This window comes from Anopheles cruzii, chromosome 3 (assembly GCF_943734635.1).
Source record: "Anopheles cruzii chromosome 3, idAnoCruzAS_RS32_06, whole genome shotgun sequence".
Taxonomy (NCBI): domain Eukaryota; kingdom Metazoa; phylum Arthropoda; class Insecta; order Diptera; family Culicidae; genus Anopheles; species Anopheles cruzii.
Window position 1 is genome coordinate 50,178,292 of NC_069145.1, and position 26,394 is coordinate 50,204,685.

Genomic DNA, 26,394 nt, shown 5'->3' on the forward strand with positions numbered 1-26,394 from the left:
ATGTCTCGCGAAGTCTACAGCACAGGTCAAGCAATAACAAGCACTGGTACTAGAAGCCCCGGGCGGTCATCGAGACGTTTAACAGAACTGCCGACGGTAGACAAGTCGCCTTCACGAGACTACGGACCCCGAGGAAGTCCTTTAGGTGAAATGAATTAGCGATTTCTTTATGATTGATCGTAATTTCGTTTGTATGTTTTGTCCATAATGCAGAAACTTTTCCAACTAAATTAAAATATTCTTTTAGATTCCTAAGTTATATTGAGCTTACCTGTTGCTATTGTTATAGATGCTCTTGAGCACATAGGGCCAAATACAACTGAGCTGGCATTGGAAAAGCTTATTTTGTACAGTGCCAAAACATCAGGATGAAACGTGAAATGCAAACTTGAACTAATTTGTGATCTGTTCGCGATACACAAGTTATGAGTAACTGAATTTATTGAGCATATGCAAGTCTTATGAATGGATTTTAAAAAACAAAAACATTTTTTTCATTTAAAATTAACATTATACAATGTTAGTGCTTAACTAACATTACTGACAAATGTGATAAATATTGCGCACATCGATCTGCTATTTATTGTTTATAAAATACAAAACATTGAATCGAAACCATCGAAGCAAAACCAGCCTGTTTTAGAGTTCTATTCTATTCAGACTTTATAGCTATGAGACCAAAATTACACTTACTCGCGCAAACTAGAAATTCTGAGTAATTTGAAAAAATTGTACCTCAAAACATTTAGCTCGCCAAATCTTTTTAAATCTGGTTTAAACTGGTAGCAGAAATTTACTTTTATTAATGTCTCATTAGTGTCTTTTAGACCATTTACATGTCGCCCGGGCTTGGTTCAGTGCTATTGAAGTACTATTTTTATCATTTTACAACTTTTTTGTTGTTAATTTATATTGCACTGTGTCATCAGATTCATACTAAATTCATCATTAGCTTACGATCGTCACATTTTCGAATTTTTATAGGAAATAAAATTCGTCAATCACGCTCAGGAACAAACTCTCCGCTGAACTACAACTGGAAGTCTTATCCACACCATAATTCATTTACAGCCATGGGGAGTCCATATTATCGAGATATGGATGAGCCGATCAGTCCTGCTGGTGGTCATCATCGCAGCAGAAGCGCAACCAGAGCTCCAACGCATTCGTTAGAGTATCCTCGTGAGCAACTAAGTAAGTACAAACATTACCAAGACTTTTAAAACGCTTAAATAAAATTTTTAGCAGATCACTAAATAAACACAGATTGCAGTAAAAATAAAATAAACATAAACTGCAATAGTTTCCAAAATTTTAAAAACAATCAATTTAAAGTCTAATTTAGTCACGACTCATATTTATTTTGATCTAGGGAACACATTGCAATGAATAAAATATTGTTTGGAATAAATTCGTATATTCATGACTACATCAAATGTGTTTTTAACTGATACTCGAGGTCGAACATAGCATTATCCGTGTTAGTGCTTAGTTGAGGTTCTATGCATTCAGCCGTAATTTTGGCATACATGTCCAACCACATACCGCCAAAACTTATATACCAACACTTTGTCTAATTCTCCAAACGATAGAATAAAAGATAGCTAAGCTGAGTTCACATTGCCTCGACGACATGCAGTTAACCGTTAACCAAAGCAGTTTCTTATCCAAAATATTGGTACATAATATATAACAACGAACAGTCTATAACAACGTCTTGATTCAACCGAACAGGAAGAAGTATTTTTGACATAATAAACCATTTTGTACGCAGTATTAAACCAATCAGGGCCTGTTTGGTCCCAAAATTTCTAATTAAACAAATGTACTAACTAGTAAATAGTCTAATGGATACCTCAAATGATTTGAAATTAAATGATTTACTAACTAACTGATCGTTAAACATGCACTGATTCCATGATCTATTCGCTCTATACAATGTCCAATTTCCGTTCTAGGAACGCGCTACCAATCACTAGACCGTGGTTTGGTAGACCCACATGATCGGGAATTCATTCCTATAAGAGAACCTAGAGATCGATCTCGTGACAGATCGTTGGAAAGAGGTCTCTATCTAGAAGAAGAACTTTATGGAAGGCCTCCGAGGCAAGGTAGAAATCAGCAAAAGGCGGAGCAACAGAAACCATTTGTTAATAAAAAAAATGTATTTTTGTTATTGTTTTCACAGCAATACCAGAACGGGGGTACTTAGGAGATTTGCAGGTTCAAAATGGGGAACTACAACGCGAACTAGGAAATCTCAAAAAAGAATTAGAACTAACAAACCAAAAACTTGGCAGCTCGATGCACAGTATCAAAACCTTTTGGTCTCCTGAGTTGAAAAAAGAACGTGCTCTGCGGAAGGAGGAAAGTGCAAAATACAGTTTAATTAACGATCAGCTAAAACTGTTAAATAGCGAAAACCAGGTAAGCTGTAACATTATTTAACTATCAAACAGTGCACTCAATTAATTTTGTATTTTGTTTGCAGAAACAAGCAATGTTGGTGCGACAATTGGAAGAAGAATTGCGATTAAGAATGAGAGCACCAAACATTGAAATGCAGCAGCAAATGGAGGCGCTCTACGCGGAGAACGAACATCTGCAACGTGAGATATCGATTCTACGAGACACAATTAAGGTATCACAAAGATTAATAAGTAAAAATATGATGAAAAATGTTTGAAATTATGAATGATTTGCTTATACGATTTAGTCCACAAAACGGTGCTTTATTTTAGTTTTATTACTTGTTTTTATTTATACTAGTTTATACTACTATACTTTATACTAGTCAAAAGCTTTAACATTTACGAAATGGGACGCTATACGTTTGCTGAATATTGGGAAATATTTAAAACTTATTTCCAAAGTGATGAGTCTGCAACTGTACGAAATTTGAAGAACTCATTTCCACCTTGGTGGCTATGTTCGTGGGTTTAAGGCTCTCCTATACATAACCAAACAAAACAAAACTCCTAAAATTCCTCATCCTCAAATCTTTTCAGTGTGGTCGTTGAAATAACAACATTTTAATTGCCGAAACCATCTCTAATATGTTTTTAACCGTTGAAGCATGCTCACCAAATGCGAACGATATGTTTAGACAGCTTTTTCTCCAAATGAAAAAGCAAAAGAAGCGAATCCCGTAAATGGCCTCTATTTGGAACGAAAATCTACATTTTGAATACGTTGAACAATAAGGTTATGTTGTTTTTTTTTCAGAATGCCACTAACATATTTTTGAAGTTTAAAGTAAGATGAAAAAATAACGTACTTATCAATCAGAGAATTGCATAGAACCCAGCTATCAATATCCAGAACATTAACCTAATAGTTTCAACCTGCAATATGAATATATGAGCTAAATTTGCTTCTTGTGGTATGCTACATCAACGAACAATGTATTACAATACAAAAAATATAGTATGATAATATTTTAAAGTTAACATTATTATGAACTTTTTAATCCGTAATTGGGTGATGCATATACCACTGTGACCAAAATATACATACATTTGAAGTTGAACTTGTTTGTGATAAGGTTTAAGGTGATAAGTTCCGATAAGGTTTTCATGTCTATGTTGGCAACACTGTCAGCAACATCTATTTCAAATGACTATTTCAATGCGTCAAAATATTAGTGATTGTGATAGCCGTCCTGTTGTAAATAGTCAAAAGTGAATATTTCGTTTCTTGTAATGTCTGAAACTATTCAACAACGCAATTCCACTAAATTTTGTGTTTGTGATCCCAAAAATTTCTATTGTCAAAATGTTGAAAATTTTACAGAAGGTTTTTGGTGAGCAAGTCCTTCCAACAGTAAGAGTATATGTGTCAAACAAAATATTCAAAGAGATACAAGAAAGAGTTGAAGACGATGCACGATGCCAAGGACGTTCATCAACATCAACTGATGAGTTATAGATTTAAAAAATTAAAAAATGGTGCTGTAAAATCGTTGATTGACAGTGCAAAACCTTACTAACTTTGTTGGAATATCGAAAGGATCAGACCTTCCTAATGACCAAACTGTGAACAAGTATTCTTTTTTGGTGTCAAGCGTCGTTTGCAAAATTCTGTGCTTCAAAAAAGACCATATTTGTGTAGGGACAATTGTTGGTTTTTGCATCTCGCATCCACCGTTCATCTGACCATGCTAACACCAGGTAACCTCTAGCTATTCGCTAAACTCAAGATACCACCTCGTTGTTACCGTGTTGAATCTATAGAAGAGATAGAAACCGAAACAAAAAAGGAATTGAAAGCTATAACCGGAAGACGACTTTGCGCAATTTTTTGAAATCTGGAAAAATCGATGGTACAAGTATATTGCATCCCGGGGTGGACTACTGTGGGGGGATGAAATGAATGTAGAAGCATAAAAAACGATTTTTCGATTTTTAAATAAACTCATGATATACTTTGGTCACAGTAGTAACTTTTATTTTTAAACTACTTTAGTAACTACTCACCTTAAGGTGTAACAATGTAGAGTAGTCCTCTTTTCGTTCATTAACCGCAAGGAATCTCCCATCGGTTTTTCAATTGTTGGGACCGGAGGCAATTACCATATTGTACAGTTATACTCTATTGTTTAACAGATTTGATAATCTTGCCCACATCTAAATACCTTCGACAAATAATACGTAGGAACGCTGCTGCGTCTATCTTAAAACCTGAATGAATGGTTTAATATACCCATCCATTATAACCATTTATACAATTGGTTTTATTTCAAATAAAAGACAACAGAAATATGTTACTATAATTTTAAACAATTTTAAACTTCTTTCTACGTGTAATACAGGAATTGGAGCTCCGAATAGAAACACAAAAACAAACTCTTCAGGCTCGAGACGAAAGCATAAAAAAGTTGCTAGAAATGCTGCAAAGTAAAGGAATGGGTTCGTAACAAAAATTTATTAAGAAACATGTATTTAGATTGCATTTCATGTATTTATTTAATTTTTTCTGATGGTTAATTCCAGGTAAGGAGGAAGAAAGACAAATGTTTCAACAAATGCAAGCGTTGGCCCAAAAACAGGTATGTAAACATCATGTTGTTCCTTTTACTCTATATCTATTTTCAAGTACTACTTATAATATATGTCTTATGTTAAATAAACCACTGACAAAACTCTGGTGGTGACTGTCAATTTAAATGTCATTCATCTCTAGAGTTTTACAACATTTGAATATTGTTTTGAAAGAAAGTTTGACAATATTTTTCATGGCTCTACTTATTTTGTTTATAAAAAAATTTTTACTACGTGTAGCTACAACGATTACTGTATTGATTTATTCATCATTTCTTCAGCATAATACTAGTCGCTTTATATTAGGTAGTCTAAAAAGAAATCCATTATTTTCACGGTAGATGCCTTCAGTGATCGATATCTCGTGAAGTATCGATCGTACAGTTTCAAGTTTGGGCTTGTTTTAAAGCTGATACTTTACACTTAAAAAAATGCTTTCACTGTTTATTGTTTGTTCTATTCGTTTGTGAGTTACAGGGTGTTAACAATGGAAGTCACCATAGAGAAAATAAGGTACATTTTACCATTTTTCTTCGAAAAAGGCGAAATTTCAAGCTAGGCGGCTGAAATTTTGCTTGTTGTTTATGGTGCCGATACTGTAACAGCTAGTTGCGATAAATTTTGGTTTCGTTGATCCGTTTCAGTTATTTTCGATGTTAAAGATGCTCCTTGCACAGGCAGACACGTCATCGAAAATGTCGATAAAATCACAGAAATAATCAAAATTGATCAACATGTTAGTAATCAGAGCATCGGCCAGGAGCTAAAGAATAATCATCAGACAGTTTTAAGCCATTTGCGCAAAGCTGGATTCACAAAGAAGCTCGATGTTTGGGCGCCACCTTATTTACACCAAAAAACATGATGGCTCGAATTTCCATCTGCGCAATTTTGGCCAAACGGAATGAAATCGAACCATTTCTTAAACGGATGGGTATTGAGGATGAGGAATGGGATACATACGACAATACTGTGTGGAAATGATCGTGGTCTAAGCGTGGTGAAGCAGCTTACAGGGTGGTCAAACCAGGACTTACGACCAGTAAGGTTATACTGGGTTTATGGTGGGACTTGAGAGGAATCGTTTATTATGAGTTGCTTTCGTGTGGCCAAACACTAAATTCAGATCTCTACTGTCAATTATTGCACCGTTCGAAACTGGCAATTGACCAGAAACGACCAGAATTGGCCAATGGAAGAGGAGTTGTGTTCCACCAGGACAACGAAATGTCACACACGTCTTTAGGGACTCGCCAGAATGTCCGGGAGCTTGGTTGGAAAGTTTTAATGCATCCAACGTATAGACTGGACCTTGCACCAAGCGATTGACACCTTTTTCGCGCATTACAAAATTTCCTGAGTGGTGAAAACTTGAGATCAAAAAAGGATTGTGAAAATGGATTGCTCGAGTTTTTCGCCAATAACAACTAAGCCTTTTACAAGAGAGGCATTATGAAGGTATTTTTAAAAAGACAACAAATTTTCCAACAAAACGGTGCATATTTGACGAAAATCGGACAATTAAAAGTATCTTAAATAATGTTTTGAAGTACACGCAAAAATAATGGATTTCTTTTTAGACTACCTAATATTTCTCAAATTGTCTATATTCAGTACAATTTTCTTCTATTGCTTACGTACCGGTTTGGCGAAAGAATTATAATGACCGATTCTGTAATTGAACACTCGCAAACGCATCCATGCTAGCGATCATACACCCGCACATGTGGGATTGATTGAATTACTTTTATCTACCGTTGACACTAAGAGTCTTATGAAATTCTAGTGGGAATTAAATCCAACCTCGCTTCGGTCGACCACATCGCTCTGTTCATCCATTCTCCTTGTTTTTTCTACCTGTTTGATTTATTTGCCTTTTATCGGTACTGCTTTTATCCATTTTTCGGTATTTCTTGATCACTATTTTTCTCCTTTTCTCTCTTGCTTCACTATAACTTATGATCAATCATCTAATATTACTCTAGTATTCTTTGTTCTTTTACACGTTTGCGATTCACTTTCAAAACAAAATCCAAGGATTGTTAATTTATGAATGTTGGATGAATAATTTATTGCCACAAACAACACTATCATTATGTTATTTTTTTCATTATCGCACTTAAAAAAGTTACAATCAAAGGTAGGAGTTCATGGTATTGAATGATCGGTTGACACAATGATTCCCTCAAATACCGGAAATGTTAACTGTAATTATATGTATTTAACATTCTTGATTCTTATGCACCTTTAACTGTAAGCATCAGGTGCACGCGCACCTGTTACATGAATTTGACTATATCTGTATGTATGAGATAATGTGTGGGTGTATGTGCGTCAGTGCGTTTTGTATTTGGCTACGATCGTATGTTGTGGTTCGCTGGCTCTACTATTTTGTGAGAATGTGCAATCGAAGACAAATTAATGTAACTATAATCGATGTGATTGATGACTTAGAACAACGATGGAACACTGTACAGCTTAAAATAGTATATAAAATAAATAACATTTGTCCAGTAGGCGCAACATCGGTTGTATTCATATTATGTAATTGTGAAACCAGACATTTTGTATGACACACTAGTAAGCGTTTAGACGCACACTGCTAAGCCACAGTATGTGAAAAGAAAATATGTTCTTTGCGAAAGACAATGATCACAAAATAATTCTTTCGTCAAAACAATCACGATTTTTGACGAAACTAAACGGCATAGGCTCTGATGTCCGAACAAAACGAAATCAAGTTAATGATATTTATGTAATCAATTAATGAATTGTAAATGGATTAGTTTGCGTAACGTTTCTACTGTTGGTAATCATACAATTGATGCATCGATTTTGTTTTTTTCATTTTATAATGTATGAGTCCTACTACCTATCATAAATTATATTCTGTCGTTGAAAAAGAAATGAATTTCATATCTAGATAGTGGTCTAGAGATAGCAAGATATATGATACATGCTTGAACACAATGTCCTACAAAATCGGTGTAATATAATAACTATAAGTTCTGAACTTGGAAAAGAGCTCGACAATTAAATAATAAGCGAAAAAATGTCGTATCCCAGGAAAAAGGAAATAAAAGCAAATACAAAAGGGGCCCATCCGTAAAGTTTTGAAAGAAAATTCCCGGATAACGTAAACTGAACTACTACCCCTACACCACAACAGAAATGGTCGTAGTTTTGATGAGTTGTAGTGCGCTAATGACTCCATTTAACTAATTAACAAGAAAAAATTCCGAAACTTTAAGTACAGTTACTATAACCAGTCTAAAATTTTTTTTAAATATAAAGAGCTTAAATCGTTAGTAGATTATGTTGCGTTGTATTACATTACTGTCATTTCATGCGAAACATTCATCCAATTTCTTGTCTAAAAGCATCCAAATGATTTGGAAATGTTATGTTAATAGTTTCACTTCGGCTGCCGCACAATTGAATCGCGATTGCAGCACTATAACCAAATTATAGCTAAAAAAACTTTCCTGATCTCAACCAAAGCAAAACGAACATTACCCCGAAAATTAAGTCCAACTTCCCACATCCGTTAAAGCAAACCAACCAACATCCAGTGTTGTCTTCTCTCCTCTTTTTTCAAACGGCCATTTTCAGATGTTTGAACACAACAACTGCACCACTACACCTGACTTAATGCGTAGCAGTTTTTACCAGGGTCCGCCATCAGTTTATAATTCTAACTACCACAAAGCACCAGCTTCAAAGTTGTTGGACGTGCGCTCCGAACGCTTACCTGCTAGACGCTATAGCATTAGTGGCAGCGTGCCATTGTCCTCAATGGCTGATTACTGCAATCTGTCCGAGAACGCGGCCAATCTTTATACGCAGTCGGCCAATTTAACCAACTTGCTTAACGAAACCACTAAGTCATTGTCACGCTCGTCTAATATCTTGAATATGCGCTATGTACAACCGTCGACAGTCACCAACTCATTGACCGCTGCAGGTGGGAGTCATGCCAGCGCCAGTTTAGGCATACATTCTGCCCTTTTTTCATCGCTACCCTCACCACCACCGACGGCTATGCCATCTTCTGCTGGCGGCTTGGTTAATTCGTCACCTTCGATGTCGTTGGAACAACTGGCAGGATCATCGGCTGCTGCAGCCGCGATCTTTGCGTGTTCGTACCCGAATGCCGACAGCAGCACTCACTTGCCAAACACAACAAATAGTACTTCGAACCTATCGTACTACAACCATGTACAAATGTCCAAGCAGCCACTTTCACTACAACAACAGCAGCTGCAACCCCATCAACTCAACGGATATCGCCCGTCGTCCGACTATCTGCTGTCGAAGCCAATCTACGGCAACAACGCACCTAGTGGTGTAACGAATCCATTCTCGTCGCAAACCCACGGCGTTCTGTCACAGACCAAAAACATTTTGTCGCAGCACTACGCATGTAATCCAACTATCACTCGCTCATTGACCAACCTTCCCTCATCCACCTCATCCGCATGCCATTACGAACCGCCTTCTTTACGGTTGAATTATCCACAACGTTACCAACAACTTTTTTATGATTACGAGGACCCCAAGTCCTTATTCAAATATCCTTCTTACCAAGCGCCACATTCCAAATTAGACCTAGAGTTTAGTAGAACCAACGATATGAAGCGTCAAGTAAGTTTTAAGTTCGATGTCGATACCTTGTCTATCGACTCATAATTATTGAGGTCGTCGTACGCTAATAAAGTATGTAATGCGAATATGCCATAAAGGCAAACCACATCGCACAGTATGATAGAACCATTAATGACCTTCTAACGTTTCTTGGGAGTTGCTATTTTTTGTGTTCCCTGGTTGATTTCTTTGCCATTTTACTTACCTGTATGATTTGTAGACATTTTCTAATTTAATTGATGCAATAAAATTACATATTAGACTTTACTTCCTGGTCTTTGAGTAATGTGCTGTGCACAGTACCTGCAGTCAGAGTTCATTATCGATTTTTTTAATTAGTGCACTCCATATATCTAACAGCAAAGCACATCCACCAGCAGAACACATGAATTTACATAGCAACTTAGTACACACCTGAAGGAACTTTACAAGATCAAGAAAGTTTCCAGAGGTATGCCAATAGGGGGAGAAACATCCGACGATACTCAAATTTTCTGTAAACATTATTCTTTATCGCAAAGGTAAAGAATTGCTGCTAAGCGTACATTTTACAATATGTTGTTGATTCGTATTACCATTCAATGCTAGAAAAATCAAATCTATTTCACATTTGAATTCCAATCTAATACATAAAACATAAAACTGTGACAAATGAAGCCATATTTTTTGCAATTTTTTTAGAATTTCATTCGACTTCATTTTTTTGCAAAAGATGCCATTTATGCGGTGGCTATTTGCATGCAAATGCATTGAATAATTGAAATCTAATATGAAATTCACTGTAAGGAAAAATTTCGAACTTTTCTTTGCGGTGGAATCTTAAAAACTTTAATTTTTCTTTATTCTTTCCAACAACACAGACACGAACATAATAATATCAATAGACAAGGCTTTATTTTCAAAAACGTTGTTTTTAAACGGCAACACGTACGTAATTGAGTCTTACTTACTTATCCACTAATCCACTTACTAGAACCACCGAGGGGTCTAGCCTGTAAACATGATTGAATCAAATACTTCAATTAGAAGAAAAACCTGGCGTCATTAGCCAATCATTCTCATGGTGGTTTGCAAATTATCTGGTATAATGAATACGTATAATGAAAACGTTCATAGAAGATTCAAACTCTTTGTGTGATAGGTTTCAGTTTTCCAACAAAGCTCAAAAGAAAAATAAGTGCACATTCAGGAGCTTAACAACATTATGCGGTTGATTATGATTATAATTTATCATATTCAAAATGCTAACGTCAATTAAAAACTCTGCCCGTATCAAAACTGCACCTTGAAAACCCTAATTTAAAATAAATAATGTATAAAAAGTACATAATTCCAAATAAATTAATCAAACTAGGCTAATTGTTCATAGCCAAAAGTGCACGTTTATGGAAAACAAAATCGTCAAGAACTAGAACATTTGTTTCTCAAACGATACAGAATAAAATTGGTAGTCTAGGCTAAATAAATCCCGATCGCTTAAAGCATATTTCGCCTATGTAGACTTTCATTTGTATTATCATAGATAAGATTACTAAGTTATAATAAAAATAATCTAATGAAAAGTTGTCTATCAATGCAATACCATAGAATTGTAATTTGGTTTTGTACCTTTCCTCAAGAAGTTGTGAAACGTGACTATGCTTTTGAAACTCTAATGTAACTCATCTTTAGAGTCATAACACTTGAAAGGAATTAATTTTACTTAAGTTATGTACTATTTAGTTAATCGAGAAAGAAAGAGAAAGCAGAAAGATGAACAGATGTTCAGTATCGGAAAGAAAAGCGAAACTTGAGAGAAACCAAGAAGAGTAGAAGAGGCTTCATTAATCGTTTTAATCATCTTGAATTTTTACACATCTACATGTTCCAATTGTTGAACAAAAAACTGGCTTATAGAAAATCACCATCAACAGTTGAACAGTGAATATTCACTTGTTTAATGTAAAATTTAAGCAAACATAATAAAATACATGACTTTCGGTGTAAACCTTGTCTCGTTGTCAATTAATTAGTATAGCCATCAATTTAAAAAAACGCTGTTTTTTCAATCAACAAAACAGGAAAAACTTTGCAGTAAACGCAATAAAGCAATGAACGAGTGTGATCAAGAAAAAGGAAATTCAAAAACGAACGATTCGATAGGTAATGTGGTAATGTGATATCAAGTTAGAAGAATCGATGAATTGGTGAATCGAAAGTACATAAATTTAAATGCATAAACATGAACCCATCTTTTTCACAAGTTATTTTGAGTGTATAGTTATTTTTCGCTTCATCTGCTTCCACTCTCTCTTTGTGTCACTTGCCACCGTTCCGCTTAAAAATTTAATTGAAGAATTCATAGTACAATATTTATGTATATATTCTGTTGAATGTAGGACCATTTTATGCTTTTCTCTTTTACTTTCTGTAGTAGTTTCTTTTCTCTTACCCAACAGACTGTGCCGTATTTATTATATAGTCACTAAGTACAAATTTTTAAATTTATTGTTGAAATTTTACAATCCTTAAAATATCCTTTGCTTCTACTATTCATTCTTAAACGATAAAAGACGTACCAGTTAAGCTTTTTAATCTAGCTATTATTGTTTTTTGAGCAATCTACGTTGCTCGACGTTTGAAATCATTGGAAACTTCCGTCCTTTGATTCGTTTCGTGTGTGTCTTAAATTTCTTAATGCGCCATGCGCAGATGTCACAAGACAGTTAGACTCAAACCTATACTCGAAACGTAATAAGCCTTATAAAATGAAATAGGTAATAATGTAATTCATCTAATGCGTTTACGTGTATACGTTGTTATGATATAACACAATCGGCAGCTCAAAGAACGTATTTAAAAATTACGCGAAACTAACCTAAATATGTAAACATGAACTAAAAGCGATCTTTGGGTTGAAAACAGAATACTTTGCAATTGTCATCATGGTTATGACCAGTCTTGCGCTAAAAACTACTAGTATGTGGGTTCTCAGAAACTGTTATTTTAATTAGACATACTGCTGTGCCTGTAATTACCAAAAACCGTAACTGCAATAAATTAATCAGACAAGTACGACATTTTCATCTCATGCCAAGAAAAGCCTCGCTATTATAAGTTCTTAAGTATAAGCGTGAAAAAAGTATACAAAAAAGTTTTTTTATTCCTGTTTTGTAACACCATATCACTATTTTATTTATTATTATTTTGCGTTACTTATCGCACAATTATTGATTTATTATTTCAAATGCAGTATCGAAATTTCGTTCCTACGAGTTTTCGATGTCGTTAGATGGTTATTTGCACCAGTTGGACCCGCGAGCATATGTATATGTAACAGTTTGTTATAAATACGACCCGATCCGTTCTTCTAAAAAAACAGTTCGTTTCCCATTCATTGATTTCATTCATTCACTAATGAAATTGAAATCAGAGTTGGATTCAACAACGTCAACATCTATTTGCAGAAGCACCTAAATGCGACGAAGCTAGATTGGGTTGGAAATAAATTGGTTTGAATTTGATATGAGTGGCAAACTGGCTTCCTGAAATCAGATGATCAGCAAGCCGTCTGCAGACCCAATTTTGTTTAGCATTGTTCAGTTTGAGCAAGTATCTTCTGATCTTAATTGTCTGATAAATTCCGGTAGAATCTTGAATAATATCAAATTCAAATGCAGAAATTGGTAACCATCGTATGTTCAAGAAATGTATTTAATATTTAATTTTGCACGCTGTATCAAAAACAACTCGTATTAACTATTGTTTCACCATTTTTAAATAATGTTAAACTGTTATGATCTTTCATGTGAACTACTATGTGACCAATTGAATCTGATTTGGTTACATTTTCCATTGCTTCAATATTCTCGTTCATGAAGCTCGATGATTTTCGTCTGGAAATTTCTCGGCGTGACCAGGAAATTATGGCCATGGCGGCAAAAATGAAAACACTTGAAGAACAACATCAGGTAAAGAATGAAACAACCAAAACTAATGTTAGATACACCAAATTTAACTAATCAATTTGTAATGTTTACATTTTTCAGGATTATCAAAGACATATAGCTGTTCTTAAGGAATCCTTGTGTGCCAAAGAGGAGCATTACAATATGTTACAGTCAGATGTAAGCAAACGTATTTTCTAACTGTTACTTAACATTCCCAACAAAAACGAAAATAATTCAGGAAATATTAAGTTTAAAAACTTTTGAAACTACCTCGTTTGCGTAAAATTATCGGCTTACCAAATACATTTTACATACCTGCGCATATACGGCAAGTACAATAAACTATTGGAGGCAAAATTCAAAACACTCAAAGAACAATGTGGTTATTTCAATTATTCTTGAAAAATAATTACATTGATTGATTGATTTATATTGATGAGCAAACTAATAGTTAATTAATAGTAGTATTGCTAATGTTAGGGACAACTGTTAATTCATTCCAAGCTTGGTTCATTATAAAACTTTTACAATAATAATTTTTAACCTTGTTCCATCACCTTGCATTAAATGACTAATTATTTTTTTAAATTTATTGTGTTTGACAACATTATTTTTACACGGTTGGATATCAATCCATCCTACACATCGAGTGTATACGTAACCCATTTGTGTTCATGATTATGGTATTGATGTATTTGTTTCTTATTTATTAGGTTGAAGAACTTCGGAATCGTTTGGAAGATAAAAATCGCATGATTGAAAAGAAAACGCAAGGCACCATGCATACTGTTCATGAAAAAAATCGTTTACAAACAGAACTTACAGAACTAAAAGAGCACATGGATATAAAGGACCGAAAAATTAATGTTCTGCAACGAAAGGTAAGTATGCTTATAGCATCGAAAAAGTACATTTTATCTAATATGTTGATTCGTCGATAACACGTAGATTGAAAATTTGGAAGATCTGCTCAAAGAAAAAGATAACCAAGTCGACATGGCTCGTGCGCGCCTAAGTGCCATGCAAGCCCATCACTGTAGCTCTGAAGGGGCGCTGACCAGTCTTGAAGAAGCCATCGGTGATAAGGAAAAACAAATGCAACAGCTGCGAGATCAGCGGGATCGGGCTGAAGCAGAGAAGAAAGAAGAACGAGAACTTCACGAGCGGGAGTTAGCTGAGTTCAAGATGAAGCTTCATACACTAGACAGCGAGGTTGAAAAACTTACCACGCGCCTTCATCGAGCGCTAGCCGAAAAGGACCGTTTGGAGACAAAACTGGAGAGCTCCCAAAGTGAGCTAGGCAAATCGAAGGCAGAACTAGATAAGGCAGCAACGGATGTTGGCCGCAGTGGAGCAGATTGGGAGCATGCAAAGCAGCGAATATCCCGTCTGGAACTAGAAAACGAAAGACTGCGAAATGAACTCGAACGATCACAGGTACAAAAGTATATCTATCAGGAAGTATATTTTTTCGCATACCAAACTATCTTTGAATCTGTCTAAAGACGTGGTCGCATAACGGTTCATGAAATCAGCTTTTTTCAATATAAAATTAGAACAGTGAGTTTGACTCTGTTATTATTCCTGAATATATTTCTTCTCTTTAGACAACATTTGGTAGATCCACTCTTACTACATCACAAGAGCTTGATCGTGCCCAAGAACGCGCCGACAAAACTACTAACGAACTACGACGTACGCAAGCCGAGTTACGAGTCACGCAAGTAAGATTGATAACTTCTCGTCTTCTTGATCTGTTAAGTTGTAGAATGATAACAGAGACCGTCATATGTTAAAAAATATTACATGTTGCTTTCACATCTCATATCTTCACTATATTTTATCAATGTTAAGTATTATTTTGAAAAGACAGTTTTTTGTCACCATTATATATCAAGCGATATAGTCTCAAAACCCGAATACATCATTTGAGCAATTGTGACGTTACTCAAATGATATATTCTTTTATGTTCAAAACTTTTATGTTTTAATTGTAACGCTGAGTAGATGAGCAGAATCTGCTTTCGTTTTCATTTTAAATTATGTGAGCATACATTCTAGTAAAACCCCAAAAATATTTAAAGAGCTCACTAAGCTTGTCCAAAGTAACTAATACTTAATGAATTTGACTGTATCCTATCTAGGATGTTGACGCATTATTATCACTAGAACAGGAATTATAAAAAAAAATCTATAACCGACCTTTCATAATTAACAATCTATAGTTGTCAGTGGCATAACATTGTTGCAGCTAAACTGTTGAAATGTGTTGAAATCTTCCTAATATAACGCTGTATGTTTTCACTTCACTCAATTAATCTTAACAACAGTGAACAGTTTCAGTTATGGCATTGTGAACGCTTTTGAATGCAATTTTATAAGCATTCTCCAAACAGTACTGGGGTTTTGGCATCTCTTGAAAGTTTTATTAAATCGGTGTATATTCATTTGGTTGAAAATGTGTTGGGTGTTATTTATATCGACATTTATATATAAATAACATTATTCTGTATCGAAAGAACAGAAAATTAAATTAAAAATGATTGAAAGTTTATCATTCAATTTATGTAAAGAAAATTTATATCTATTGATAATTTATTTCCAAATGATTTATTTTTTTGCGTTATTTTGAGCATGTGGGTACCGTGGGTTTTCGGGTAGCATATTTTATACATTACTAGCCGACCCCGCAAACTGCGTTCCACCAAAAGATGAAACATCGAAAGAGTTTCACTATAAATAAATCGATGAAAATTTCAGTCAAAAATCAATGGTTATCTTTAATCGGTATACCGTTATCGTCGATATTGAATTAGTGCGTCATGCACAGCCTGTTTGGGACCATATTAGGAAACTAGGGTTGTTGAAGGCATGCTTGAGAAAACCTATCCCAAAAGAATCGAAATATTTGACGTAATCTGCAGAAGCTTACTAGATAGTTTTTAAAGAGCGCTTCAATTGATAAGATTAACGGATAGTAAATAAAAAGGTCTGTGATGGTCAAATTAGTGTAACACATGGTTGTCTGAATGATAATGCGAAATAATGCCAATGTTACATGTTCGAACCTATTTAATCTGGATTTTAGAAATTCTAAAAACTATAAAAATATCCAAGAGAAATATAAGTACTTTATCGTCTTGACTTTCCACTATACTTGGTTTAATATTTATTCCCTGCAAGAGAATGAATACTAATATAGTAATTGTATTATAGAAAACAATTGTGTTATACTTCGTTGATTGGTACATGTTACGATATGTATTTCTATTACCAATGTTTCGCTTCGTGATTGTGTAATGGAAACATGCTTTGGTATAACTTGTATGCATGTATTGAATTTACTCGCTTTATATGTGTGCAGGGCTATTAAAAGTGTATGCAAAGTTTTTTGTTTTTCTCTGTCTATTACTTAACAATCATACATATACTACAACACCTCTTTGGTTATATTATCTATGATGGATGGAATACAAATTTTGCAGTCTCCTATCTTTAACAAAACCATATGTATGATAATATAATCTATGTGTCGAAGCCTACGATTTACTTTACTTTTTGTATAATTTTCACTGAAACTGAAACTGGCCAATATGAATGTATATGAATTTAGGAGCTTTAGTTATAATTCGAGAAGTGCATTTGTTAAACAAAATACCTTACATAAAATGTTTAATTACATTGTATTTGAATTTAAATTTAAGTTGTCCGCACCTATCAGAAACATTTTCGTTCCAAACATTACTCATCAGTAAATAAAGTAACTGATAAACCGTTCACCAACGTTTTATAGGAACATACGGTGCACGATTTTGTGAGTAGCAATTTTATACATAATCTTGCTCTTTTCTCACTAATTAATTAATTTTTTATTTCATCTTTGTAATTAAAAACCAATTTAAAGCAATTCTTAAGCCGAATGAAGTATTTATTCTATCAATGTTAGTTGATTGCTCCTTTATTTTTTCATTGCACTATCTCAACTTTTCATGAAGAACATTGTTGGTTTGCTTTGCTGCAACACTGTTAGACAGACAAAAGTCCGATCACGTTTATTGCGCGTTTAAAAATTCTAATGTCCCAACTTTCCATTGAACTTTCGAAAACATTTTCTATAATGTACTAAGCTTCTTACATATTGAATAATATATCTAGGTTCTTATTACATTGATGTGCTTATTTAAAATGGAATTTACAAGTACTGTGAAAAAACATACTAATCGAAGTAGATATTTGAAATAGCGTGTTTAGTTTCCGTTTTGGATGAGTTTTTACAGCAGTAAAATTTCAACATTTCAAGCTTTCATACTCTTAAAACAAGCATCTAGACCAATGCTTCTCAACCGATGGTCCACCGCCCCCAAGCGCCCATAAGCACCGTGAAGTCTGTCCATGTGGCCACGAGGGTATCACTTCGACCCTCACTGTTTTTTGGTTAATTTAATCCAAAATATGATTAGAGTGGATAAATTGTGGTTATGATGAACTGTATATAGAGACCCAAAATGTTCAAAAACAATTTGGAAAGAACGGTTATTATTCCACTTAGAGTATTTATTACATTAATTGTTCCAAAGGTTGATTGGCCAAAGGACACATTAATTGTTCACTACGATTGTGGTCGCGGAGTTATAATTACTATCAAATGGGTCGCGAAGGTAAAACGGTTGGGAACCATAGGTTTGAGCTACGGTGATTGCTAAAGCGAAATGTGTTCTACACGTCTTGATATTACTAAATTGTGTTTCCTTTATAAGGACGCAAGAAATGTAATCGTAACAGTTTCGTAGGTGCTTATGTTTTACATGAACACGTTATTAAATGTATGAATTATTTATGCATGATTTCCAATAGAGGACTCAATTCGTTTAATGTTGGTCTGACTGTTGACCAGTGGTGGTGATCATCTGTGAGGTACGATCCCTGTGAGGTACTCCCCTAAGCTTTTCAAATTTGTAAAACTTGTCTCGCTAACGTTCAAATAAAATGCTATTGTCTTCCATTAACCGCCATTTTCCAGGAAGCGTTCAAGCGTTTTCCGGAAGGTTATCAAATGCCAACAATGGCAATAAAGGCAGCGACACAAATTTGTTTTTACATCGAACCTTTGTAGAGCATAAAAATAAGTTTCGAGACGACAAATCAAGTGCTAATAAGTGTAAATAATGTCTTGACTTCGATCGTTCTTGAACATCGAATATTTAAACAGTGTAACAGTTTACAGTAACGAAAAATCATGAAAAGGGCAAATTCGGAAGTCAGCTTAAAGCCGTTTAGTATAAACTGTTTGTATCCCACGTTATCTTACAAGGGGGACGCAAACAACAACAATTAGTGTAATACAGCCAGCCATGCTACTCGAGAATAGTGCCATCATTTATCAATCAATATCAATAGTGTTTTGATAAAGTTTGTAGTGGAACGTTTAGCAATGTACATTTGAACTAATGATGCCTTCCTAAATATTTTTCAAGACTCCTCTCTTTCCACCGAACACTTGTCCATGATGATCCAGTTTTCTTGATCAAACAGCATTTATTAAAAAAAAAACAAACCGAAGCCTTCGGTCTTCGGAGTGGGCAAAAAGGACAATAAGAGGAATACAACTATATGGGAGAAAGCTACCTGCTACCTAAAAACTAGTAGAATGCTCAACATAATGATAGACAAAACAACAACAACCAAAATACAACCTAATAAACGACAAAATACACTCGATTTTTCGAGTTCAGAGCATCAAAAATGCCATCATGCATAATTAATTCAAACACTCAATAAGTAACTTAGTTGAATACATTTAATATTGCTTCAATACTTTGTCATCTATAATATATAAACTTTTAAACCATTTCTTGACATGTTTCTTCTGTGAAAAAGGCTAACATTTTTACTATTCCATAGAATTTCTTCATTTTAATATAAAACCAGCAATACTATTACCGTGTTGAACAATTTATTTTGCTTTTCTTACATGCGAATTCGATATGTTTTATTTATTTTATTTTCCCTTTCTTCCTTTCTTTCTCTTGTTTCTTTCTTTTTCATATCCAAACAACCTGAATCCTGCATACGTACGACGCTTGTCCATTATGAATTGCATAGACTGATGCGGAACGATCAAGGGCTGAAGCGGCCGCGTTGCAAGAAAAATTAGAGAAGAGCCAAGGTGAAGTGTATAGGCTCAAAGCTAAACTTGAAAACGCACAAGGTGAACAAGAAAGTTTAAAACAGGAAATGGAGAAAGGACAGGCGGGCATACAACGAATTGTTAGTGAAAGAGATAAGGTAATTTTTTCTTTACGTTCATTTTCTTAAACACACTGCATTGTTTGCATACATTGGTTAGTTTTCCACCACATATCATACACAAATCATGCCTACCATGATACAAACCCAGTAGTGTTTTCAAACAAAGTCGTTATTTCTTGAACTGCTGCTACTAAAAACAAATGTTGAATACAGGCTAGGATAAATTACGTACACAATTAGTTGAATTGCCATTTACTGATTCGCTATAAAATGAAAGAAACATGAGAATGAATCAAATATTATCATGAATTTCATTGTAAAGAATTTTTCTTTTGTGTTTCAAATAACACAAGAATATTGTTTTACGAGACTTCTTCCGAAACATTAGTAAATGGGTTTGTTTTCAGGTATTTCCTAGAGGAGAGAAGAAGGAAAAAATTTTTTAACTCAACAGGTTTCGAATGGTAGTAAATATTTTTGCAAACGGAATAAAAATAAAACGAAATAAAAACAATACTTCTGATAATATTTGCCGATATTAACGGATCCCAAGATTCATTTTGTTTGTTTCTGCATTCGTGGTTGACGGTTAATCGAAATTTATCATCATTCGTTAAAACACAATAAACCCAAAAACAACACTAATAGTGAGCAAGCCCTAACACACCAATAATTCATAAGAACTTTACAACGATAAAATTTTGCTTTACAAATCAAAACAGCGTGTAGCTACGTGTTATGTAATGGAATGGTGCTTATACTTTTTACTCTCGCATTGTAATCAAACTAGACCCACAGAAAAAGAAATAATCGATCTTGCTAAACAAATATTGCATCAAAATAACAGTGAAAAGATACATTATATCACTAATAATATAAGCGTTTCTGTTATATTCATTTAAATTAAGCACTCTCTTTCTTAACACTGTCAAGCTCTCAAATCATCTTTTAACTCCAATTTGATCATCTGAAATATGAACTATTTGAGTGTTTTACACAAAGAACTAAAATCCAATATACCATAACACCAGTAATTTATTTCTAGTTAGCTTGAAATCAATCAACAAGTAGTTAATTATTTTTTAACCATCAAATAATAAACAAAAAAGTTAACGTACATAAGGTTTATATTACCCGCACTTTTTCGCATTTTTTCTAGAACTCACTTCCTAGAAACAATGTTAAGAAAAGATGTTTTTCCGATAAACCGGTCTTTGTTAATCGAACCTGTTGATAATGATGGCAATGAAATGGTTAACTACTTATCACTCATGTCTATGAATGTTTATATCACATACCTGTGTATGTATGATCAAAATATACTTGTAATAGCAGTATGATTCTATACATAGAACGTAAAATCTCAATACTATATGTAAATAATGAATGATTGGTATTTAAAATCTATCGCTCTCGCAGTATATTGTTAATCTACGCTTTGTGATGTGAACTCTATGTCCCATATTTCTCTCCCCCGTTCAATTCTTACAAGGAACACTATTTTTTGTCCAAATATAATCAAATTCGTCTAGACATCAAGTCAAACATAAAACATGAAACACTGAACTATTTTGAAATTTTTTGCAACACATATAAGGCACAAACATACGAGACATCTAGTAACATATTGCTAGGATAATATACGATAGTTACAAGAAAGATGTATACTTTTCCTAAAACCGTTCCTTTAATTATTTATATCTGACTACAATTCATCAAAACTGACCAAAATTGATTTCCAACATAATGACAAATGTAATTAATCCTCCATTTTTTATGGGCTTCAGGCGTACGCTGAGCTGGACAAAATTCGCGAGGAAATGGAGCGCACGCAAGCTACTCTTGGAAAATCCCAACTTACCCAAGAAAAGCTACAAAACTCGCTGGACAAAGCACAAAACGAAGTAGATCATCTCCAGGAGAAGCTGGATAAGAGCGGCGCAGAAATTCGCAGAGTAAGTGTAGATGTATTAACTCGTTATTACGCCCTTAAGTATCCATTGCCACCTATTGCTCACTACGACTTTCCAACACCATGACAAGCAATGGAATAGCCCAAACAGCTCTACTAGTCTTTTCCTACATGCTGCAACGAACAACATTCTGCAATTGAATCTGTCATCTAATTCGCTTTTTTATGTCTTTTAGCTGCAATTGGAGAAAGAGAAAATAAACTATGAGTTTGAAAACATTCAATCTCAGTTGGACAAATCTTTGGGCCAGTCGTCGCGAATTCAGAAAGAAAAAGAAACGGCACAAATGGACCTCGATCGACATCGAGATAAGCTGGACAAACTCCAAGCTTCACACGCTCGCCTCCTGAAAGAAAAAGACGCTTTGTTTACCGAACTTGAGAAGCTGAAGGAAAAATCCGAATCAACCCAAAGCAACGCGCTCAAATACCAGCGTGAACGCGACGCCATTCAGACCGAGCTTGAAGTTGTTAAAGAACGATGGGAGAAAGCGCATCAAATTCACCAAAAACTGCAGATGGAGAGAGATGATGCCATTACCGAAATAGATATTTTGAAAGAAAAGCTCGACAAGGCTCTTTACGCCAGCCAAAAAGTGATCGACGAAAAGGAAACTTCTACGAAGGAGTTCGAAAAAATGCTCGAAAAGTACGACCGTGCACAGAACGAAATCTACAGACTGCAGTCTCGTGTTGATACTGCCGAAGCCGATCGAAACCGGCTAGAGATTGAAAATGAACGATCAGCACTAGCTGCAAACAAAGCTAGAGAAGATTTGCGCAAACTACAAGAGGAGACCTCGCGCCTACAGGAGGCCTGTGATCGGGCGGCGATGCAACTCGGACGTTCGAAGGAACTGGAAGATAAGGCCAAGGAAGACGTGGATATGATCCGCGAGCGTTTGGACAAATGCCAGACCGATTTGCGACGTGCGCAATCGGAAAAGGAAAACATGCAAACTGAGATCGAGCGACTCACTTATGAGATTGACCGTTCCCACAATCTGTACACTAAGCAGACAGCTTCTCTAGACTCGGCACAAGAGGAAAGCGCTCGTTATGGTTTGGAGATTGAGAAGATGCGTGAACGCTACGAAAAAACAGCAGCTGAGCTAAGACGGCTGCAAGAAAATGAATCGTTCTCGCGGGAGGCTCGCCGTATGAAGGATGAAAATGATCGGTTGCGTGAAAAGTACGACAAAGTCATTGTAGAGTTGGAGAACTTCCGCGGTAAATCACAATATGAACAAGAAACGTTCGAAAAAATGAAAGAAAAGTTCGATTCACGAGAGAACGAGTTGCAGACTATGGAAGTTAAACTGCATGAGACGAGCTTACAACTCGACCTTGCGCGATCCGAGGTGTCCAAAATGGTCGCTAATCAGGAGAAACAACGATCCGACGCAGAGAGAGCACACATTGAGTACGAAAAAATACGAGACAAGCACGAAAAGCTCATCAAGGAAGTAGAGCGTCTACGACAAAATCCACAATCGGCCATAAGTCCAGGAGCGTTGGCGGCCCCTGTTAGCAGCGGTAACTTAAACGACAAAAATGAAATCGATCGACTACGCGAACGTCTCGAAAAAGCTTTACAAAACCGCGATGCTACCGAACTCGAGGCGGGTCGACTAGCAAAAGAACTGGAAAAAGCACAGATTCATCTCACCAAACAGCAGGAAGTGTACGAGGCGACTCGTATCGAGTTCGAACGTATGTCCGCAGAACTAACGCGAGTTCTAGAACGACTGGAGAAATCCGAGGCTGAAAAGGAGACCCTACGCCAATCGACAAAGATCTACGAAAAACACCATCAACAACATGCCAGCAATCATCACGTGGAACACAATCTGCTCAAGCTGGAAGCGGACAATAAACAACTAATGGCCGAAAGAGATCAACTAGTGATGCAACTTGAAAAAAGTCAGGATATGCTAATGAGCTTCCAGCAGGAACTGAATGCCGCCGAGTTGGAGCTTCAGCGACAGTGCGAAGAGAATAGACGACTAAAAACGTCTCCTCAACAACCCGGCACAGCTCAAATTTCAGCTCAAAATCAAGCCAATGTGCAAGAAATACAAAATTATAAGAAGGAAATTACCAAATTAAAACAAGTGCTCCAAGAAACCAATGCCCGTGGTGATAATGAGCTAGAACAATGGCGCAAAGTTGTTGAGCAGGAGAAAAACCGAGCCGATCAAGCTGAAAAGGCAGCAATTGAACTACAAAAACGAATGCAGGTATATTTTATCCCAATTTGCCGAATGAAAAACTGTTCCTACACTATCGTACATGATCCTACTTTATATACGATAGACGCCACTATTACCTCTCTCGAAACCACTAGAATTAGTTTTGTAAAAACCAATTCCATTCCCTCCCTGTCCTCCATTGTGTCTACTCCTATCGTGCTGATGCACTCACTCTGCTAGCCTGTTATATAACGCTGTAATACATAGGATTATTAGCTTCCAGGCCTTTTGGATTATTAAACCACTTTTGCGCTGTGGCTGTTTACGTTCTTACTAGTATAATTTCAATTTTGAATCAAATCAATTTCATATCATATCTGGCAAGCCATAGGTTAAATGATCTCAATCTTATAGCGTGGTTACTTTTTTTCTCCTTTGTTGTGGTTTTCTATTTTGTTTTTATTTTAATTTTTTCTGTTCTGAAAGTCTGAAAATTGAAGGATTTTTTAGATTTTCCATTTGCATATTTTTATAATATTATATGGTTTTTGTTTCTTATTTTTCGGTTCTTTATCTTTTTTTATCGTGGTTATTTCTTGTTCTTCCTTATGTACCAAAAAACCTATCGACTTGATAGATGTTTAGAATTATTATACAACTTAAAATTAATTAAATAAAAGACCATATAAATATACTATATTAGTGCCAGATTGTGTATGTCAGTTTTACCTTTTTTTTTATTAATTTGTGTATTTTTTTTATTATTTTTTTATAATTTTTTATTAATTTCTTAATCTGTTTATTTATTTAGTTATCTACTTCTTTGGAAAATGGTAAAACTATTTTTAATCTATGAATAGCAAACCATCAGCTGATTTGTGAAAAACTTGTAAATTTCGTCTCGTCATGTTGTCGTATTGTGTTTCACAAAACACACACACATCTTTCAATTGCTTTAAATGCCACTTAACTTTTTTGTTTGCATACGCAGCTCATGGAACAGCAACTAAAGCAACAGCTCCTACAAATGACCAATATGCAAAAGCAGATGCAACAACAATCAACACAGTATCAACAACAACAGCAATCTCCTGTTAAAACGAAGGAATTGGAAACCCTTCAGGAGGAGCTGAAGAACGCAGTATCTCAGCGCGATCAGTTTCAAAACCAATTGGAGTTATTGGTACAGGAACTGGAAAAAAGCCAAGTATGTCTTTCGCGAGTTTTCACAATCTATTGATAATGAATGTAGCATTTGCCACATGTATATTGAAAATAAATTTTTCTTTATGAAATGCGCATTTATTTAGACCGAAGCACAGGATGCCACCAAAAAAGCACAGCAACAACAGCAACAAATGGCTCAACTGCAGCAACAGATTCAACAGCTACAGCAACAATTACAACAGGCAACGCAGGCAGCTAGCACGGCACACAAAACTGCTCAGAATCCAAGTGTAACTGAAGCAGAGCGCAAGCAACTCGAAGCTCAGATGAAACAGATCGAGGATGCTACTCGACTACTTGATAGTGAACGTAAAACGTTCGAAGATCAGCGCAAAGTGATCGAAACCAAGCGCAAAGAGCTGGAAGACAAGGAGAAAAACCTCATCGAATTTGATAAACAACTTAAGAAACGTAAAGAGCAAATGGACCAACTTGAAAAATCTCTGCAAAAGGTACTAGTTCCCATAGCTGTGTCAGTAACTGTGCTGATAAGTACAGTTTAAAAAGAATTTTTTTTTATATGTACTTTCAAATGCTGACAGAATCACTTTTTATTGTTCCAGGCTGGAGGTACTACTGCTGCTGCAGGAGAATTAAACAAACAGTTAACAGAAACCCAACAGATGTTAGAAAAGTAAGTTCAGTTATACGTACAATTTACAGAGCATGTACTTGTAATCATTTTATTTGACGTGTTAAATATAGGGCATCGACGGATCTGGCAGAAGCCCGTGAAGACGCACAACGTTCTGCGGCAGAAACCGAACGCTTGCTACAATTGGTGCAAATGACGCAAGAAGAACAAAACCAAAAAGAAAAAACGATCATGGATTTGCAGCAGTGAGTTTCTCAATACACAATGCAGTGTTTGCAATGTTGTTGTTACTAATATCTTTCTTATCTTCTCACTGAATCCAATATTCTTTCTTTTTATTTTAGAGCCTTAAAAAATGCTCAAGCTAAACTAAAAACCGCACAAGCACAGCCACAGGACGCAGGACCTGCAGGATTCCTCAAGAGCTTTTTCTAAGCTTTGATATTTACACAAAACAAAGTAAATGCATGCAATTCTACTACGAACGACGACGCACTTATCCTCCTATTAAATACATTTTTCCCGGGTGCGTATGCAGAATATGACA

The 26,394-nt window shown here is 35.3% G+C and overlaps 1 protein-coding gene across 3 annotated transcripts; it reads left to right on the plus strand.

Annotated features, from left to right (window-relative positions):
- On the plus strand, positions 1-26,394 carry LOC128271839 (trichohyalin). 3 transcript variants are annotated; one of them, XM_053009499.1, is made up of 21 exons: positions 1-145; positions 1,072-1,182; positions 1,959-2,111; positions 2,189-2,427; positions 2,492-2,641; positions 4,811-4,907; positions 4,992-5,047; positions 13,544-13,633; positions 13,712-13,789; positions 14,326-14,493; positions 14,561-15,049; positions 15,220-15,336; positions 19,715-19,897; positions 21,649-21,816; positions 22,010-22,162; positions 22,352-24,073; positions 25,017-25,232; positions 25,336-25,704; positions 25,816-25,886; positions 25,958-26,092; positions 26,192-26,394. In XM_053009499.1, exons 1-21 carry the CDS (start codon positions 1-3, stop codon positions 26,280-26,282), a joined length of 5,001 nt encoding a protein of 1,666 aa, XP_052865459.1. In that variant the 3' UTR covers positions 26,283-26,394. The 3 variants fall into 3 exon arrangements, with proteins under 3 accessions (XP_052865459.1, XP_052865457.1, XP_052865458.1); XM_053009497.1 differs by having other exon boundaries at positions 14,561-15,109; positions 22,010-24,073; XM_053009498.1 differs by having other exon boundaries at positions 14,561-15,085; positions 22,010-24,073.

What these genes read in the sequence shown, in the direction of transcription:
- LOC128271839 (XM_053009497.1), top strand. Translation starts at nt 1, where the DNA reads ATGTCTCGCGAAGTCTACAGCACAGGTCAAGCAATAACAAGCACTGGT. An exon ending in TGTTAAATAGCGAAAACCAG is followed by an intron (nt 2,428 to 2,491) that starts GTAAGCTGTAAC and finishes TTTTGTTTGCAG; the next exon opens with AAACAAGCAATGTTGGTGCG. An exon ending in ACAATATGTTACAGTCAGAT is followed by an intron (nt 13,790 to 14,325) that starts GTAAGCAAACGT and finishes CTTATTTATTAG; the next exon opens with GTTGAAGAACTTCGGAATCG.